This window comes from Lepidothrix coronata, unplaced genomic scaffold (assembly GCF_001604755.1).
Source record: "Lepidothrix coronata isolate B3197 unplaced genomic scaffold, Lepidothrix_coronata-1.0 Scaffold75, whole genome shotgun sequence".
Classification (NCBI taxonomy): Eukaryota; Metazoa; Chordata; class Aves; order Passeriformes; family Pipridae; genus Lepidothrix; species Lepidothrix coronata.
In genome coordinates, this window is record NW_016690255.1 from 7970962 (window position 1) to 7990073 (window position 19112).

At 40.4% G+C, this 19112-nt stretch overlaps 1 protein-coding gene across 2 annotated transcripts in view; it reads right to left on the bottom strand.

The window, feature by feature from the left end:
• The window catches only part of MTCL1 (microtubule crosslinking factor 1), a 50087-nt gene extending 33916 nt beyond the window's left edge, over positions 1–16171 (bottom strand). The window contains exons 1-3 of one of the 2 annotated variants that reach the window (XM_017819513.1): positions 16125–16171; positions 8822–10147; positions 7720–7875 (exon numbers count right to left, since the gene is read on the bottom strand). In XM_017819513.1, the coding sequence (XP_017675002.1) occupies positions 7720–7875; positions 8822–10090 (1425 nt within the window). In that variant the 5' untranslated portion in view covers positions 10091–10147; positions 16125–16171. Of the gene's footprint in view, positions 1–7719; positions 7876–8821; positions 10148–13977; positions 14053–16124 lie in introns of those variants that run through there. The other variant, XM_017819514.1, reaches the window with a different exon arrangement.
• Positions 16172–19112: the final 2941 nt, after the last annotated feature.

A 19112-nucleotide genomic window follows, 5' to 3' on the forward strand; every position in this document is an offset into this window, starting at 1 on the left:
CAGTTAAAACCAAAGCACAGTGTGCAAATAAATAGCAATGCCCTAAATATGCGTGGGAATTTCCTGTGTGGCTTCTTCTGAAAGCTAAGCTGGGATGCTGGTGTTACATATTGGATATTCCCTTCAGGCCTCTGCTCTGGGTTTACACTTGAATAGCTGAGAGAGTGCACTATCAATGACGTTTGCCAGATGAACTCCTATTTACAGGATTACCTATATTTGGTGGTGCATTTCTTTATGATAATTAAAAGCTGTAAAATTTTAACACCTCTGCAAAAGATTAATCTAATGCACATAATTGAATCGAATTATTCATTTGCAACACTTCTGATTGGGCAGTTTGTGGGATAGCATTTATTAAACCAACTAAGCATAGAAGGTCCCTTTCTTCAGATATAAGACAGCTCTCTGCACAAGTTGACTTCATTCTGTGATTTCTGCTCAAAATAATTATTATGAAAATCTCACTGTGATAAGCTCTGTGAGTCTGAGGTCTGGTCAAGTATCCCCACTTTCAGGTCCAATACTGTTTTAATCTTAATACTTTCTATGTTATGTTCTCATTAAGTTTGACATCCCATCCGCTCTACTCCTGAAAGTTACTTAACTCAAAAATAAAGACCAAGAAGGCAGAGTCAAACGTCATTATTTATACTAGGTTAGTTAACCCCATGGCACTTTTATTTCTGATCAGAACTTTCTATGCCCTTCACTTTGTGTCTCTGACATTGGAGCTAAAACTGATTTATCTATATGAAAGTGGTGCTTAGCTAGATGCCATCTTCTTCATGTGTGTGACCACAGAAAACACTACAGCACCAAATACCTAATTCCTAGAGTAAAGGCATATTTAAAGAGGGGATTGCTTCAGGCGTCAAAGTGTAATCCCAAATTCAGCTGGACGATGTCCAACGCACTTCAACCTCAGCAGCTGCAAGGACATAATAAGGTCGTGAGACTGCTCTCAGTTGTGTTGCCATTTCCCCTCCAGCATCAGCCCTGGCACCCATCTTCTCCCCAGGCACTCCTTCCACTTTCCAATAGCAAAGCCAGCAGCTGCTGCTGTTCAGGCCACAGCAGCTCTTGTTGGGACTCTTTTGGTTATTCAAAATATATTTATCACTGGAACAGACACTCCTCTCTTCTCCTCTAGGGAAAAAGGAAATAGGGCAAATGGAAGGATCTCACTAACCACCTTCAGGGTCGTACTTTGCTGAAAACCAAAAGTGGACCTACATACGCTTTTTGGGCACTATCAGTTCCTTCTTTACTTGAGTTACTTATTGACTTGTGCACATCTGTTTTGTACCTGAAGAAAAGACACTTCTAGCCCTCTGAAAGGTACACATAAAGTGACCAAGAGAACATTATCAGCCTTATGAATTTCATCTTACACCATAATGTGTCTGCAGACATTTTGTATTACATCAGGTCAAAATTTGGTCTCACAATTAATTTGAAAAAAAATAATTGTGATGGGATTTGAAAGTTTTGCACAATCATTTGTAAATCATCAGTTTAATTCTCTCATCCAACAAAGGAAAAATTACTTTAATTAAAAATTTCTACAATTTTTTTATTCTGATCAGGCTTCTTTAGGAATATGGCAAATAAGAACTGATGTACCAGTTAGTTCAGGTGTAATTTGAAAAAAAAGACTATTCCTTCTTTTCATTAATTCAAAATCAGCCAAAATCATGAAAAGAGGATCTGGTGAAAACAGATACAATATGGAAACATTTTTCTGTTTGCAATAATCACTGATCTTAATATGCTTCTCCTTACAGTCATACAATTACAGATTTAGATAATTAGAAATGTTGTTGGTCTTGGGATTCCTGAAGCTGGAAGCTGAATCAGAGCAGCAAAAGTTACCCAGAAGGTTAGATTTAAATTTTTCACTATTTGCTTCACGCTTGTGTTTTCCAGTGAAGAATGATTTGCTAAAATGTAATTTGTTCTGCTTCAAATTAGTATAAATTTGAGTCACATAGTTATGTATATACTGCCAACACTTTATGTCGGCAAAATTAGGGCAAGATTCAGGAAACTTGGGAGCTAGGATTATGTGACAACTGTTGGAATTACAAGATTAAATTTACCATAAAGAGATCGACTATTACATGCACACTAAGTGCAAATAATTTCACAACTGCTTTGCCTCTTTAAGGACAATACATTTTTGTACGTGCTACAGCAAACGGTGAAAAGTCATTATGAACGCAGAGCTGCACACTTCGTTCCTTCTAGGGCAACCTGAGGACTCTTCATAGTCTATAATTATATATAATGTCATTTCTACCGGAAGCATTGGGATTTGCACTGCTCATATGAGAGATAAGGTTACTTAAGTGCCTAATACATTGCTGCTAAACATCTGGATTGTGAATGAAGAATATATAGAAATGTATCATATGATATTTGTGTATGCAGTACAAAGTGTACCTGATGCTGCACTGATGGATGTTTGTATGTTTGTACGTGGAAATCATCCCCTATCATACAATCTGTAGGGTAGCACAACTGTGGTTTTGTTTTATTTTGGAAAGTAACACTGCTACAAAATGGACACAAAAGTTGATAACCCGTTAACTTCCATTCTTTGTTTCCTTTGTTCTAATTTAGGAATGTACTACACGATGAACGGAAAACACCCCGAATGCCACGGCCACCACACGAAGTACTGACATCACAGACACAAACTCACTACAACGAGACATACAAACACAGTATAATGTGAACTACAAGCTACTCTACCACAGGACCACAGAGACAGTTGCACTTCATCCAGAGCTCAACACCAACTAACATTTTCCCATGTATCTCAGTTATGGCATTACCAGATACACTTCCACTCCTGGCCTCTTGGACAGGCACCACCAAATCCTTCTGCTCAGTACTTTTATCTCAGTTGTTATCACTCCAGAACAAGCTGGAGTGTCAAAGTCTTTACCTCACGAGGATATGCAGAGAAAAACCATCCACACTTGGGGAACTTCACCACTGCTCTCTCACTGCACTGACCCCTTTCTGCCCCTCTCAGAATGCCGACAGCTTTTCAGATTACTTACCAGCTCACACAATCCCATATTTCTGCCATGACTTGTTTTTACATGATTCCCATCCACCAGGTATGACTGGGTTTTACTTGACTGTTTTCTCTATTGTACCATAGCTAATTACAATCTCAATTTGCCTGCAAACTTAATCAATTTATACGCAACAACTGTGAACATCAAATTTCATGGAATCTTTCTTTTTAATATTTCTCTTTTGTTGTTTTGGTATTTTTTTTCAGGAGTGATCAAACAAAATAGGCCAGAGGAGGAAGGGTAAAATGATAGTCTCCAGCATTTGTGTGCAATTCCAAGGAAGTAAAAAGATTAATATTTTATGTTGCTCCTCTAATGCTATGTTATAATGCTTTGATATTTGGACCCTACATTTGACCACACAGTTTAGAAACTGATACTTTTTCTGATAATTGCACGCACCAACCAATCAGGTCAGAAAAAAACTTTCAGAGCCCTTTGTAATACTTTTTACATGCAATATACATCTAACTGAATTCTCAGAGGCTGCTTCTGAAGATGTACTCTCCTCCTCGACCCTGGAAAATAGATGACACATATTCCATTTGCTAGTGTACAATAGGCAGCTGTGCGGTTATTTCTCTGTTGCTTATATGGAAAGTCTCTGAGATTGGGAAAACACAGAACACTTTGCTCCAAGTCTTTAAAAATCCATCTCATTGTATGGATAGTATACAAAGTCTCACTGAGTTCAGTTAGGACTCAAATATCCAGATTTACATCATAAAGGGTCTTCTAAGCCATTATATTGTCAACCTTTACAGAATCTTACATAGCAAGAAAGAATACAATACATCAAAGTAAGTTATTCTTGCTGCTCCTAATCTTGGTGGGAACAGCATCAGTTTGTCTTCCTTCTTCCCACAATTTTGCGCTGTGAGAATAGTGGATATAAGACACACTACTTTCTATGTAGTCCTCACTGGTTGTTGTTGGATTGTTGGGGGTTTTTTCCCAGAAGAAAGAAAAGTCACAATATGTAAAACATTCACTGTTTCCTTTCTGGGAAAACAAAATCTTCAACCAGAGAAATGGATGTGCAAATTTTCTGCACGTGGCTAGAAGCTGCTGCAAAAGCCACCCAGCTGAAAAGCATGAAATTATGAAAATCGAACAGAAGCACCAGTTAAAAAATAGAACATTCAAAATGTGGATCAAAATTCTCCAACTATGTCCAAAATGGATCCATACAGAAGTTTTGATTCAAAGCAGGTGGTAAAGTGAGTTGGGTTGGTGCACACAACTCAGGTATTAACTTAGAGTAATGGAGATGTTTTACATTTCTTATTGGCATAATAAGAAAGGAAAATTGATAAATAGGTAAAAAATGGCCTAGAAAAAACTATTCTTCAGTGTGAGCTATTCCTATTTTATTACTAGACCTTATGGAAAACTTGTTTTTTAAGATGTGCTCTCACTTTCTCTAGCTTATCTACTTTTAATTTCGTTCTCTTCTGGTGACATGTCATTCCTTTTAAGTAAATTCACTTCGGTGGGTTTTTTGCCATAACCTGGGAGTGTCAAAGATTTTGTGGCATTTTTCTACAGAAAAATAAATGTGTAAGTCTTTAAAAGCCAGGTATGAAAATAATACAAATCCGAAATGCAAAGATGAGTGCTTTTGCCTTTGGTGCTACACACTTACTAACACGAAGGCAGAATTGATATCTTTTGAAGGAATGGAGCTAGGAGATACAGCTCCAATTTAGAGCATCAGGGACCAAATACTGTAACAAACCATATTTGGTCATTTGAAAGAGTGAAGTTTTTCTTCTTCAGAATGTCTTTTTGTTTGTGAATAAATAGGAGCAGACTACTTAAGGAAGCTGCTTTTCGTTTATGGATATTCCTTGGTAAAATTCACCAGAATTGGATATTCCATTGGTAAAATTCACCAGAATTATCTACCATTTTCCCCAGTGGTTTCATAGTGTGTTTGCTCCATGAAACATTACCTTTTTTTAGTTCTTCTGTTTGCTTTAGTCAAGGCAATTCTTATTAGTTCACCTGCTTTTTCTTTGGATGGTAAAGAATTATTTCCCCTTCCCACCATAATGCAGCTCTGCTAAAATCATGAATAATGGATTGAATATCCACCCCAATGGGCTTGAGCCTCCCACAACAGCAGCTGAATGGCTTGTTTCAGCAAGAAAACAAAGCCCTGCTCTTAAGGCAATTTCAAGATATAATTTCCCTTGGTCAGGGACTCTAACCAATCTCCTTAACATGCAAATACATTCTAATAATGCTGTTGCATTAACAACTGCAGTGCAAAGCCCAGACAAAGGCAGATGTTTACAGTTAGGCTACAGGGTAGTTTCAAGCACGTCTGTCTGCATTTATTGTATTTAATCAAACAATTAGGCTCCCACAATGCTCATTTTTAAAAATAGAAGAAATGGCTAAATGGAAACTGCCCAGCATTGCTTGTGAAAAGTTTAGTTTAAAATTTGAACTTCGAAAAAACTAAATTTAAGAAAATGGGTTTGCTTGAATAAAGAGAAAACACTTGCCTCAGTGAAACGAAATGTGTTGTTTTCATGCTGAAAGTCCATACACATTTAGAAGATCATCAATCAGTGTTATCCATTGGCCAGTGTATATATTTTCACTTCATAAGTTAAAGCAGATAAAGACTCATGCGTAACCATACCTGCTGTGGGCATATATAAGGTTTGAGTCTCCATTTGAAATTTCTGTGGTAATTAAAAAAAACCCTTTGGTATTTGAATAGTATTTTATTCCTGCTCATTCATCTGGCACAAAAAATTAGTAGCTTTTGCTAGTGCAGTGTATTAAAAAAAATTTAAAAAATTACATTAAATCATGAAATTAAATTGAATAATGAAATTAAAAATGATACATTATAAAATTGTTTTGAGAATTTTTCTGCTTCACTTGGGTTTGACTACTACGGATTTTAAGATTTCAACAGGCTGACTATCCACTGAAAAGTTTCAGCATAAAGCACTGTAATATTCTTTGTTGCTCAAGTAATAGTGACTGAAAAACACCTTAGTCCTCAACATTGTCTCAAGTTAGGCCATTTCAGGCCTAGCCTTACCCATATTTTGAGCACATCTGGTCTTAAACTGACTATTCTCTACCTTTGATTATAATTACTGACTTGTTCCTTGTCAGGCTATGGTGTAAAAACGGTCCATCCTCTATTCAAGCACAGTTTGCTGTACATAGTTTGCACATCATCCCATCCTGGGAGAGGAAAAAAAAGATGTGCCGAAGTTAGCCAAATCCCTAATCTTAATAGAGGGCTTACATATATAGGCTTTAATGTAATAAGGCTGTTCTAGGATAAGGGGGAGCCAATAAATGACAGACTTTAAACAGAAATACTGTAAACATTTGCTGGGGTCAGAAAATCTGCCATAACTGTCCACCAATATCGATTTCTTATTGCAAAAGGATCCATGCTGAATCTACCCATTTCACCACTGAGGAAGAATGACTTTACCTTTCACTGAGAGACTGGGTTTATCAAATATCCTTCCTGAGGTCATTATTACCGTGAAAAGTGAAAATTTAGAAGAGAAGCTGCTGAACAAATTCATGATACTAATACTACCAAAACTCTGGGCTGTCAGGATACTTTAGACCAAACCAAACAAAACCAGCAAAGAATTACCTGTGTTAAGATGAAGGGTCACTCTCCATTTGATATTCAATACAGCATTGTTCTGCTTGGCTACCAGCTGCCCTGGTAGCTACCCCTTCTAGTTCTTGCTTTTGCTTACTCACATAACCCAGCTATCCCAGGCAGCAGTCCCCTTTTCCCAGACTCATTTAGGAGTTTCAGATATATTAAGTCTTCTGCACATGTCTCTAGAATTAAAAATATATTAAAACTCATCCTTCAGTAGAAGCTACTCTAACCATCACAGTTTCAAGGTGGTTTTGGCTTCCCAGTGGCCAGCAGAAAAGTTTTTCAATGCTCAAAGCCTGGCTTTACGGAGATAGATTAGAACTTGTTTTCTTCATGACCAATTGCAGTGTCTGGACAACCTATGTTCATGAGAAAGCAGCTAAGGAGATGTTTACTGAGGCACACATGGCCTCTGCATGATGAAGATTCAAATAAAAACTGACAGATGTTTTTGACAAATGGAAAAGAACTCAACAACCCAAACAATGGAGAATATGCTTTAAATAAGCTTTTTTGGAAGCTGTAGGGTGCTGTGTTCCCTGTTGAGAATCACCATGCACACCAGCATCAAACCCTCTCTTGTGCAGACTACTGCCAGGCAAAATGCAAAGTAGTCTCTATCTGTAGACTTTCCAGATTTAAAATATTCACCAAGGTGAAACCTGGAAGCATGATCTAACATCAGGGATTACAACTTCTGGAGATCTTTCATTTCTATACTCAATTGGAGCTGGTCCTTGAGCTGTACTTTTACCCTTAGCAAAGCTACTGGGAACAGGGTGATGAATTCAAAGTCAGGACCAATTTGCTTCTCTGCAACTGCAAGGGGCAAACAAGATCAACCACAAATTTCACAACAGGGGTGCTGAGTTTGGTCCAATTTACTCCCCCAACCCCTGGCTTCTGTTACTCATCTCCTGGCTAAGGCAGCAGGAGGCAGTGAGTAAGAAGGGCTGCTTTGCTGACCTCTAGACTGAAACAGCCCTTGTCTCCTGGCCTGTAGAGTTTAATGTCTCCATCAGCTCTGCGGTGTGGGTCGGTGGTGGCTCGCTGGTGGTGAATCTCTTGCTCCTCTCCACGATCTTGTTTGAGCTGCCACTCCATCTGATCCCTCAGTTTGGACTGTTAGGTGCATGGGCGGTTTATAACAAAAAAACAAAAGGACAGGAGGGAATAAAGAAAACAAAAATGGGTAAGGTAGACGACTGGAAAACTACAAGACAAAGAAAAGCGTGAACAGAAAAAACAACTTAAATACAGTGGCATAAGAAAGTGAAGAGAACAAAACCAAAATGAGGATGAGCAAAATGATGGGCTGAAACATCTGAAAAGCAAAAAAGAGAAAGAGAGGAAAAAAGAATGCAAACACTGGTTATGAGGCGCATGCAATGAGGATGCATGAGTCAAACCAACAGCAAGCATACAAGTCATGAAGGATATGGGACACAAGGCTCTTCCTTCCTTACTTGTGCTGTGCAGAAAAGCCATATCCAGTGTGGCAGTTGTGGCAGTTTAGACATGCGCCCATGGGCAACGCTTTAGGCAAGGCAGTCCTTCGCTGGCTACAGAGCTTCTCACCCGCTGCTCGGTTAGGGGAGTGAGCTGTAAGCAGGCTTTTTAAAACACATCACTTAGAAAACTGCATTTGGATGGGTTCTTTCGGCAAGGCTTTTGAGAACATGCCTGAACCTTTTACAAGAAAGCATAATAAAGACCTCCTCACATTTCTTAGCAAGGCTTCTAATTTACATTCTTCAGAATTTTTTTTTTTAATTAATCTCCTCTTTCATGGGGGCAACACTGTTGTTACAGACAAAAACAAGACATCTCTCTAACACCAGTGGATTAGCTTTTTTGCCATGAGGAACCGCCTCTGAATCAAAGGAGTTGTGCAAATAAATAAAAGAAAAAAAAACCTATAAAGTGTTTGTTTAACATTACACACTTCAATACATTGCGGATCTGAAATCATAACAAAGCAGCTGTGAGGAAAATTAGCTCTGAGGTAGCAATGCCAGAAAGAAAGAGAACGATAAAACGAAAGAAGGCAAATAAGAGGCTGACCTACCTGGAAGTCAGTGATTAATTCCTTCCCCAGGTTACCAATGGGAGAGTCTCGGGACATGGATGTCATTGTAGATAGAAAACTGGAAGACTCTGTGAGATGGGGAAGAGGGGAGAGGTCCTCCATCTGCTCCTTAAGGCCCTCTCCAATGTGATCAACCTTCTCCAGGAAGGTCTGCAGCTCCTTCCGGAAAGCTTTCATCCTGGTGTTGACGGTGTCTAGAAGCTCTGGCTCATGCTTATCTTCTCCCCTTTCCTCACCACTTCTGAAATCCTGCTCGGTGGATGGGCTGCTGGTTATGTGCACTTTTGCATCATAAATCAAGCTGTCTGTGTCAGTGATAAGGCGGTCCACCGTTCTTTCAAGCCGCTCAGCCTCACGTTTGATGTTAATTAAAGACTCGGTGTCCTCTTTCACTCTCATGAGCTCAGTGGAGCACAGGTCACTGATTTCTGATGGCTTCCCACTCCCAAAACCTGATGTCTTCTCATAAACTTCTTCAGAGTCACTCTCACCCCCAATGGGCCCCTCTCTCTTTGGCTGCGGTGGACGACCATCTTCGCTGTCACTCTCTTTTTTCCCAGCATCGCTGTCAGCATCACTATCCCTGGGGCTGGAAGTGCGCAGGCCCAGGTGAGAGGCAAGATCATAGCGCTGGACATTGGACATCAGGACCCTGTTCTCATACTGGAGCTTCATCACTTTCCCACTCAGCTCATTGATTTGTGACCTGGCTGACTTCAGCTCCTCTTGCAAGGTCCCACCGCACTTGGATGTTGCGTCATCCAACCAGCCTGGCTCCTGGCCTGGCTCAAACTTGAATTTATTCAGCTCATTCGTTAGCTGCTTGTTGTGATCCTCGATTTCGGAGATCGACCGCCTCAGCAGCTCTGCTTCCTCTTCCACAAACTGCAGGTGCCTGCGCAGCTCCGTGGCAGACTCCACGGAGTCGCCGTAGGGCGAGGTAGGAATGCTTGAAATGTGGTCCCTGCTGAGACACTCTTTTTCATATTGGCACCTCATATCCTCCATCTCAGCTTTAATCCCCCTGTTCTCCACCTCCAGTTCCACTATTTTTCTGCCCAGTATGTTGGCTTCCTCCTCCACCAGCTTCAGACGAAGTTTCAGCTCAGCCTCCCTGGTGCTGGGTGGGCCCCCTGCCTCCCCGGTAGGCAGGGGACTGTCCACATCTCCATAGATGGACTTGTACTTCTGGAGCTCCTGCTCCAGTTCGTCCTTCTCCCTCCCCAGTCTAGCCATCTTCTTACGCATCAGTGCAGCCTCCTCTTTGGCAAACTGGAGCTGGCACTTCAAATCAGCACTGTCCTCCTGCCAAGAATAATCACCCCCCACCCCAAGATTATATTATAATAGAAGCAAAATCAGCAGCTTATTTTCCATAATCTCCACCTCTCCATCCTCTGCACTGTATCTGTTACGTATGCAAACAATACACAGACAGAGCTGAGCACACCACACAGTGGACACATTTCATGGCTTCGTCTTGGTTAAATTGGCAAAGCAACTTGACCAGAGTTAAAGAGGGGGAAAAAAAAAGTGTGCCTGTGCAGGTGTTCAGTGATGCAAGAGTGCCAGTGCAATGTTTTTTCTCAAATACTGATCACATTTTGTGGAAAATAATGACTCAAATGAAAAGGTTCCATGATTTGTTGGCACTTCTTGTTACATCTATGCTTCATGGCACACTCATTCCCCTTTAGCATCATGAAACAAAGACTACACAGATGAATTTGCTCATCATAATCCAAAATTTTGGATTCCTTCAGACAGAAAGCACAAAAAAAGGGTGTGCTAAACTGCATGGCTGCCTTGTAAAGTGAAGACTTTAATTACTATGATCTCATAATGCTGTGAAATAGATGGAGTTCCTAACTAATTTTCCAAATAGGAAGCAACTGTTGTCTCTGCTGCTGTTATTATTAGGATGGAGAAGATTGTGATCTCTGTTTCTGGTATGGACAACTGTTCACAAGGGAGATCGGTGAAAACATGTGAGAAAGGAAAGATAAATTCATTAAACTGTGTTTACATCCAAATACATCCCATGTGAAACCTGCATTTTTCAGGAAGTACCAGGGTATAAAAAGGTTTTGTTTTATTTTGTGTGTGCTGGGCATTTTAAAGCACTGCATCTCAACTCAAATGAAAACTCTGGTGTGTATTGTGCTGAAATAAGAGACAAGGTTAAGTAATTTCTAAGCCGATGAACAATTTCTTTGCATGAATCACTTTCATGAATTGTCATGGAGATACAGGCACTTGGCCTCGAAAGAGACACATTTATCAGCATTAGCAGTATAATGGAAGGCAGGCCTTGAAAGATGATCTCTTGAGACGGCAGATTTTATCATTGTTGGTAGGCCATGTGGACATACGTGCAATTTTCTATGGAAACTTCATTTCAATCCCTGGAGCACTGTTATCTTTCACAAGCACCATTTTGTTATAATTCCTATTAATGGAAACCAAATCCAGAAGAAAACATCACTGACTTTAATTGTTCACCCAGATCAGGCTAATGAAAAAAACTAAAGATTACAAAACTAATTACGGCTCAGCAATCTGAAGAAATTATTTAATTTCGATAGCACACATCCTAGCACATTGGTGACAGTGTTTTCTATGTTACCTAGATCAATTTCATCCCTTTCTATTTAGATATATACCAATTATGTCTTAATTTCAGCTATTAATAACTAATAAGAAAAGTAATTGGTTGTATACTTCTGAACTCAGTCAGCTTTCTTATTGATGCTGCTTGCTGCAGGTTGGGACTTAAAAAAACCTGAATAGTAAAAAAGTAACTTACATGTTAATAACATATTAGAGGTAAAAAATAATCAAAGTTTCTGTTAACACTTGGTTTTCAGTGATAACCAAGAATCAAACATAACTGCAATCAGCTTAAGGGTTGACTAACTAAAATTCTGGTTATCATGTTTCTGGCACCAGAAATAAGAGTTTTTTATGAATTCAATCAAGGTGTATATGATCGGTTAGAAGCAGAGCCTCTAAAAGATGGGCTTTCTATCTTCTCTATTGTCTCCTTGCATACACATTCCTCTTTTTCACACATATATTTGCAAATTGCTTTTCTCTTTATAACTCAAAAGTGCAAATTAAGTATCAGATTAAAACCTGGCAAAATTCCATGCAGCCTCCGCTGGAGTAACTCTGAATTTTGGTTGCTCTGGCTGAATAAGGCTGTATGATTAAAGCACCATCTTTGGTCAGGGCTGTACAACACATTACCTCTGTCTCCTCTACCATGGAGAATTAGTTTTTCCACACAGCTGTAGGTTTTGCTTTTAGGGAAATACAAAGATCACAAGGAAAGTTACAGCCAGACCAGTGCTGCACATCAGAGCTCACAGATGGGGTGATTACTCCTGGTTATTTATTTATGCTTATAGCTAATTGGACATTTTTCTTATTCTGTCTTTGTAATCCAGCATTCTTTCCCCCCCGCTTCTGCTTCTTGTCTGCCTTTGGGTTCAATGCCCAGCCTTGAGTGGCACTATCTGGTGCCTTGCACCTCCCCAGCTGCAGGCAGCTGAAGCAATGTCTGAGGGAAAGGCAGCCTGCTCGCACCCCTCTGCCCTGCCCGGGAACACCAGGGGCCAGCTCCTACCCAGGGGTCAGAGGGAGCTCCAGCCAGACACCCACTGCCTTTCAAACAGTATAAATAACAGTCACTGTGTCACACTTGTGACAACACACTCAGCATTTTGAAGCTTTTGAAGAAAAGGAAAAGGCTTCAATGAGTTTAGGGTCAGGGCCCCAATGTTTTTGCTCAGCATCACTGCATGACTCAATGCATTTGTGGAGTTAGCATGTTATTATAGCAGGACAAAGCTACTGTTAACTTCTTTAACGGCATTACTTTATTGCAAGGTTTTGTCTTAGCAAATTCTTTTTCTTGGGGGGGGGGGGAATAAAAGGATCAAATTTGTAAGTTTTGTTTTTTGCAAGTGCTGAAAGAAACAAGTTTTTTCTTTAAGCAAATACAAGCCTCACACAAAACAACAGAGCTGATGGATGTTAATCTTGCCTACTAAATATGGATCCCATCTGGAAAGGTGAGAAAGCTCTAGATCTTCCCCGCTTCCCTCCCAGGGAACATGACTATTGAAAATCCCATTCCCCGGACAGTTTTTTTCCAAAGGAAAAGAATGGTTAGGAGAGATTTATCAGCCAGATCTAAGCATGCCAGAAGGGTAGGACTCCAACCTTCATGCATCTGTCCCTCAGAAACTTTGTGTACAGAAATATCAGTGATTTCTTGATCAGTTGAAACCAAGTAGAAACAGTGAGAGGGTGAGACACCCACACAGACAAGCAGAGTTTTGACATATAAGGCAAACTAAGGAGAGGCCAAATCACCAAAATTAAGAACAGTTCATGACACAAGTTCATAATAGTTCATAAGATAAGTTATATCATGGATGAAAATAAAGGGAAAAACATTAAAAAAAAAAATAGCCTTTCCATCTTTTTGGAGAAACTAGAGGCTTAAATCCCAGAGGCTGAATCTGGACTGTGGCCTCCTGACTGTATTAAACATCCAGTATGCGGATGCTTTCCTAAAAGGTGTACATAGGACAAATCATATAAAAAGAAAAGAAGGAACAGTAGTGTAAAAACGTTCCATCAGTCATGGTGCTCATCATGACTTTAAGAGATCATTAAGGATAAATGGGAGTTAATGATTACTGATAGTGATTATTTGCATGCAAATGCACCATGGCTCTGCATGGTCCTTCAGAAGAATGTTAATGGGGAAAAAAACCAGAAAGAAAAAAACAAGATCCCTCCCTACAGAGTCTGCAGGCTAATTTAGACAAATGCAGAATGTGGAGATAAAGAAATGAAACGTACAGGAAATAAATTAACTTCATTATGCAATGTAAATGATGGCATGAGAATGAAGAGCTGATCAAAAATTCCTCTATATGATATTTCTTTTCTGCCAAGAAGACACAAAGCTAAAAAGAGGCCAACACCATCTCCTCTACCACCACCACCAGCTCAAGGGAACTGCCAGGCAGAAGATGGGAAAGCAGTTTTGGGGTTGCAAATCTGACGACAGGGCAGTATGACCAGCACCCAAGCATCTGGCTGAGTGCCAGCACTCCTACCTTGCGCTGGAGAACCACTTTTCTTTGTGTTTTGCCTGGTGCCTGGTATTTTCCAAGAGGCTCCGTTTTGCAATTCTGCTGAATAAAAACTTTTTTCTTCAATACTGCTAGAGGTGAGTAAGTGCTACCATGAATTCTGTTTTTACATGACTTCAAGACAATCAGTCTCGTGTATTATTTACTTGATGTGCCCTGCAGTGCGTGCAATGTTCCAGCTAATTTTCATGATGAGTTCTCAGTAAGTAAAAACACCAGTCTTGCCATATTCTATACATATCTGTAAGCATGTGGATGCACAGAATCTAAGTTTGTGGTTGCTTCTCACTCACAAAACATATAATGGGTATTTGAAATAACTCTGTGTATTTAGGATGGTTGTCCCTCAAGAGCAGCATTTTGATCCTACTGGGCTATACCTGTACCAACCCTTTTGGGCCATCCCACAGCACCCAGCGGTTGTTTGGCCAGGTTGGGCACTTGCTGTGGTGCACTCTGATCTCCACCAGAATACATCTCTGAATGGATACCTGGGTTTGAAGAAGGTTCTAGGTAACACCCTAGAGTTGGGAGATAGCTAGGACATGCACCTGTAGGCTGGGCCATGTCAGTATATGATTGTTTCTCAGTCTTTCCTACCCTAAAGAATTGGGTAGGGCCAATTCTGAACTGAGTGGCCACCTTGCAGAGTGCTGATGCAACTGTTTTCATTTCCAAGCCCAAATCCTTTCCTTGCATGAGTTACTATGCGTGTGTGTACAGCATAAAAGTTTTTCTCCCCGTGTGGCTTCTGGGACCGCTTCCCCACATTGCAAGTGGTGCTGAGCTCATCCTTGGTTACTCAGTTAATTTTGTGAAGTCCTTTTTAAGGCTTCCCAAGGCAAACTACAACTACTCTTAATGCCTGGACTTGGGCAGAGGAAACAAGCACAAGAATCCATTCCCTTTGCACAGCAATGTATTTCCAGGAATGAGGAAAGACAGTGCTGCCCACAAACCCCAGTGGGCACAAATGTGCCTTCACATAACTTCATCTGTAATCTGTATGTGTGCAGACACGTGTATATATTTCATCCATGTATTTTACAGACTTGAAGAAAAAATAAACTCTCTGACCTGACTGACAACTTAAATAATTCCCCATAGCAGGCACTGCAGGAAGAAAGCCCAGTGCCCCATTTTAAGGTCTGATTAAGCCATGTTTGTATCACCTTGGCGGGGACACTCAGTCTGCCATGTCCCAGGAAAGCAGGCTGAAGCCTCTCGGCCACCACAATCCCCTGCTCTGCTCACTCAGCTTCCTGTCCTACGCCTTCAAGTTCAATGTATTGTAGTTACTAATTATGGTTATTATTATAAATCAATGGATTTTAAGGCTAGACAACCCATTGGTCTTGGCTGCATACGCTAATCCTGCCAAGGGGGCAGCAGGGGAAGTGCATCCTTTCTCTAATGAAGGCACGATGTCACTCTTGGCTCCTTTCCCAGAGAGGTGAAATACTATCCCCATCTCTCTGGCTATAAACAGTAACTGTACGGGTGCTGGGAAAAGCTTTAACTCCTATGGTCAGCATAAAAAGCAGAGGAAACCGGGCAGACCGCTTTCCTGAGAAGGATCAACCTACGTGATTCCAATAAAACCAGTGTCCAAAGGGAGACTGAGTGGGTAGCTTAGGCTCTGTGTTGTACCTCAGATCAGGGAGCACAAGTTCATGTTCTGCTCCCCTGACACCAGAGAGATCAGACTCTGGGCTGCGACATGAGAGCTTGTGCGGTGTCGTTGCAGTGTGCGAACTGCATTCCCTGCCAAGACACTCATTAGCACAAAATCTTTGGCACTGTGTATAAATTTAGTTAGTCCCTAAGCTGTGATCCAATTACTTTGTGAGGAAAGGTGATTTTCTCTTCTTGTAGAAAACCTGCAGCCTGAATCTATGGATACAAGAACAATGAGCCCAAGAAACTGCACAGTTTAGAGACCACGCTTGTGTCCTAAATTGCTTCTACGTTATCTCTGGGAGGTCTCAGTAGATTAAGGCCTAATTGCACTCTAGTTAATATGCCTGATGGCTCTGTCAAAACTCATAAAAAGAAATTTTGAGTTTTAGCATGTGATTTTGCTCAAAGGTGCATGTTCATGAAAACCATACCTGGGTAAATGTCTTTTTTTCTTTGTGAATTTCTCTGCTGCCTCTTCTCTTCAGGGAACTCTGCAACAGAAGTAATGCTGAGTTATTGACAAGCTAAACACAAAGCCTGCAAGTTTGGCAGGGCTCACCACTATACAATTAATTTAGGAGAAAGAAATAATATTCTCCTGAGCAGCTGGGGATTTCATTTTTCATAGTAATTGTTTAAAAAAACAAGATGATCAGGTCCTTGTCAGTAAATTTTTCAATGTACAAAATTTCCCACCAAAACAAGGAATAAAATTAGTTAAAACTTCACAGAGCGAGGACACTCCCTACCTCTCGCTTTTCTTCTATGGACCACCTCAGTTTTTTGGCAAAACTTCCTTTTTGCATGGGGCAATGATTCATGTTTGATTAATCTGGGGCAGAAGTCCAAGAATCTTACTCACAGTGGATGTGAAACACATTGTGGAAACCTCAGAGAAAAGCAACCCCCTCCCAAAAAATAGGCAAGGACATTCATGTTTAAGCTATGTGGTGTAACATAATTGGCTAATCTGTGCTAGCAAATATACTGAGGAGCCCAGATAAAGACCAGGTAACTCTCTGGGTATTTCTGAATTTACTTTATAAATCAGATTTGATTGGCTTTGCAAATCTTTATATCCCTTTGTAAGCAAGTTTTTTAAGACATGGAAATGATGTCATCACCACTGCTTCGTTTTCAGAAACTTCTCAGCACCCAAATGGAAAAGCATGGTTTTCCTGAGAAGTGGGAGGTGGAGCACCATCAGGACATTGCCAGTGTTTGCACTGACTTGTGTTTCAGGACCCATGTTCAAACCAGTGTGAGGTGGGTCTGTTTAGAAAAGGCATAAATTTGGCACTTTCCAGGTTGAGGCATCAGAAGGGATCAACAGGTATTTGGTAAAAATTTAGCCCAGTGGGCTATATCCCAGTCTCTGTTATCCACACTAACCCAATAGTGCAAAACATGAGCCCAGTGAATAGGAAGGGAAAGGAGGGAGACGCATCCTGTTAATTAGCTAAGCCCAGTCTCATCATCAAATGACAGAAAACACGATGTGAGCTCGGGGACCAGCACACCCCCCCATGCAAATCCTAACCAAAAGCTTTTCCTGGCTTTGTGGTTTCTGACTGTTAAGATATGCAGCTACTGCGCATTATAATTATTGCGCACAAAGACAAATCTCTCCTTCTGCTCTTTGTTATACATAGTTAAGTTTTTTAAAATCCATTCATACACAGCACCATATGCCCAAGACATACTACAGTTTATTTTTGCTCATCTGCTCTCTGCTTTAATCCAGTGATTTCCTATAACTAATGAAGCTGAGTAAGAGAAATGTCTTATTCTGGATACTGAAACAGTTTAATAAAAAAAGACTTTGAACACTAAAATCATCATATGAGAACCTGTTACACAAGCTTAGCCAGGATAAACAGTTACTGTTTTCTCTTTTTTTTTTCTTGATTTTTCTTTTTTTTTTAACGTGGTGTTACTCTGAAAGCAGATGTGTAACTGAAAGCAATTACTAGTCAGCAGCATCATGCCCTGGCATGCAAGATGCATGGCTATGGCTGAAGAGATATGGGGCATAGCCCTGGTCCTCACACTCACTTCTTTTTCATGTGACTTCAAACAAGAGCAGCTTGAGAGAAATGAGGTTGTTTGGATACTGCATTTAATTTGTAAGATAACTCCATGTACAGTTGTAGCAAACAGCTACTAATCCTGCTAGAAGTGAAAAACCTTGTGCGAAATGCTAAAAACCTCTCCCTGTTAGGTATAGGCAAAAGACTACACTTAGACACATCCAGCTGTAGAAGCTAGGGGATATAAAGACATGGGCTATGGTATGCAAGAGAAAGTAATAAAGCCTTTACTGTGTTATACAGGATAAATAAGGGGAAGGGAATTAAAATTTAGGTAGATGACATGGTTGAGAAATAGGTAGGTAGTGATCTGGCTTTGGAAACTGTAAGCTCTACTCCTCACTGAAATAATGAATTTCACAGATCCAGACTAACAAGTCCGTAACATAGTGCACTAGATAAGGCCTTGCTTTAAGCATTTTCACACTGTCCCATTCGGATTTCCGTAAGAACAACCTTGTGATCAGTGCTCAAGTGGGAGACTGGTTTGTATTTCCACAAGGCAGAGACTCAACCTTAGGCTGAGTCTGTTCTCAGTGTAAGAAAAAGAATGCTATAAGAAAAAGAATGGACTATTTACCTCTGGGAGTTACAGTGGATTACAGGGAGAAACTTCCCTCCCATGTGTCAGTGGAGGGCTAGAAACACAAGCATGGCAACAAGGGACTCCTTGGCCCAAACCCCCTAACCCAACACGAAAGCAAGGCAAGATCTCCATTTCACCACTGTGGGACCAGGCTGCATATGTGTATGCAACAGCAACCAATACAGCTGCTATTTTAGCTGGACTAAGGGCAGAGGTTGCTGCTGCAAAAAGAAGTAGGTGGAACACACTTCAAGCCTAAATTATTTAAAATGCAAAATGGTCCAATAAATGATCATTTCTCTTTGATGTACAGGAGATTGGCATCAGAAGCTGATATGAATTAATGCTAGAAGGAACATTTCTACACTACTTTTTATACTCAAGAGACCAACCGGGGTTTGCCATCTACCAAAAAGTGTTTCAGTGACGGTTAAGCAAGATTTTTTTAGTCCTTTGGTTAAAACAGTTTCTTAGGGAAGCGGTCATTTACCAGACATTTTCTACCTCTACCTCTTGGCTACCAAGGAGAGCTAATATCTGAGGGCCCAGTGTTTTAAAAGTTAAACTTCCCAAAAGATTATTGGATGTAGCAACTACAGTATTAACAACAGGAAAACCGCAATTATTTTCACTTTCCCTAGGAGCCTAGCATGGACAGGAAGAGGTGTTTTGTGACTTTTCGTGAATTCCATTTTTAACTGGTCAAAGAAGAGTCCTGTAAACTGAGCAGTGAAAGCAAGACT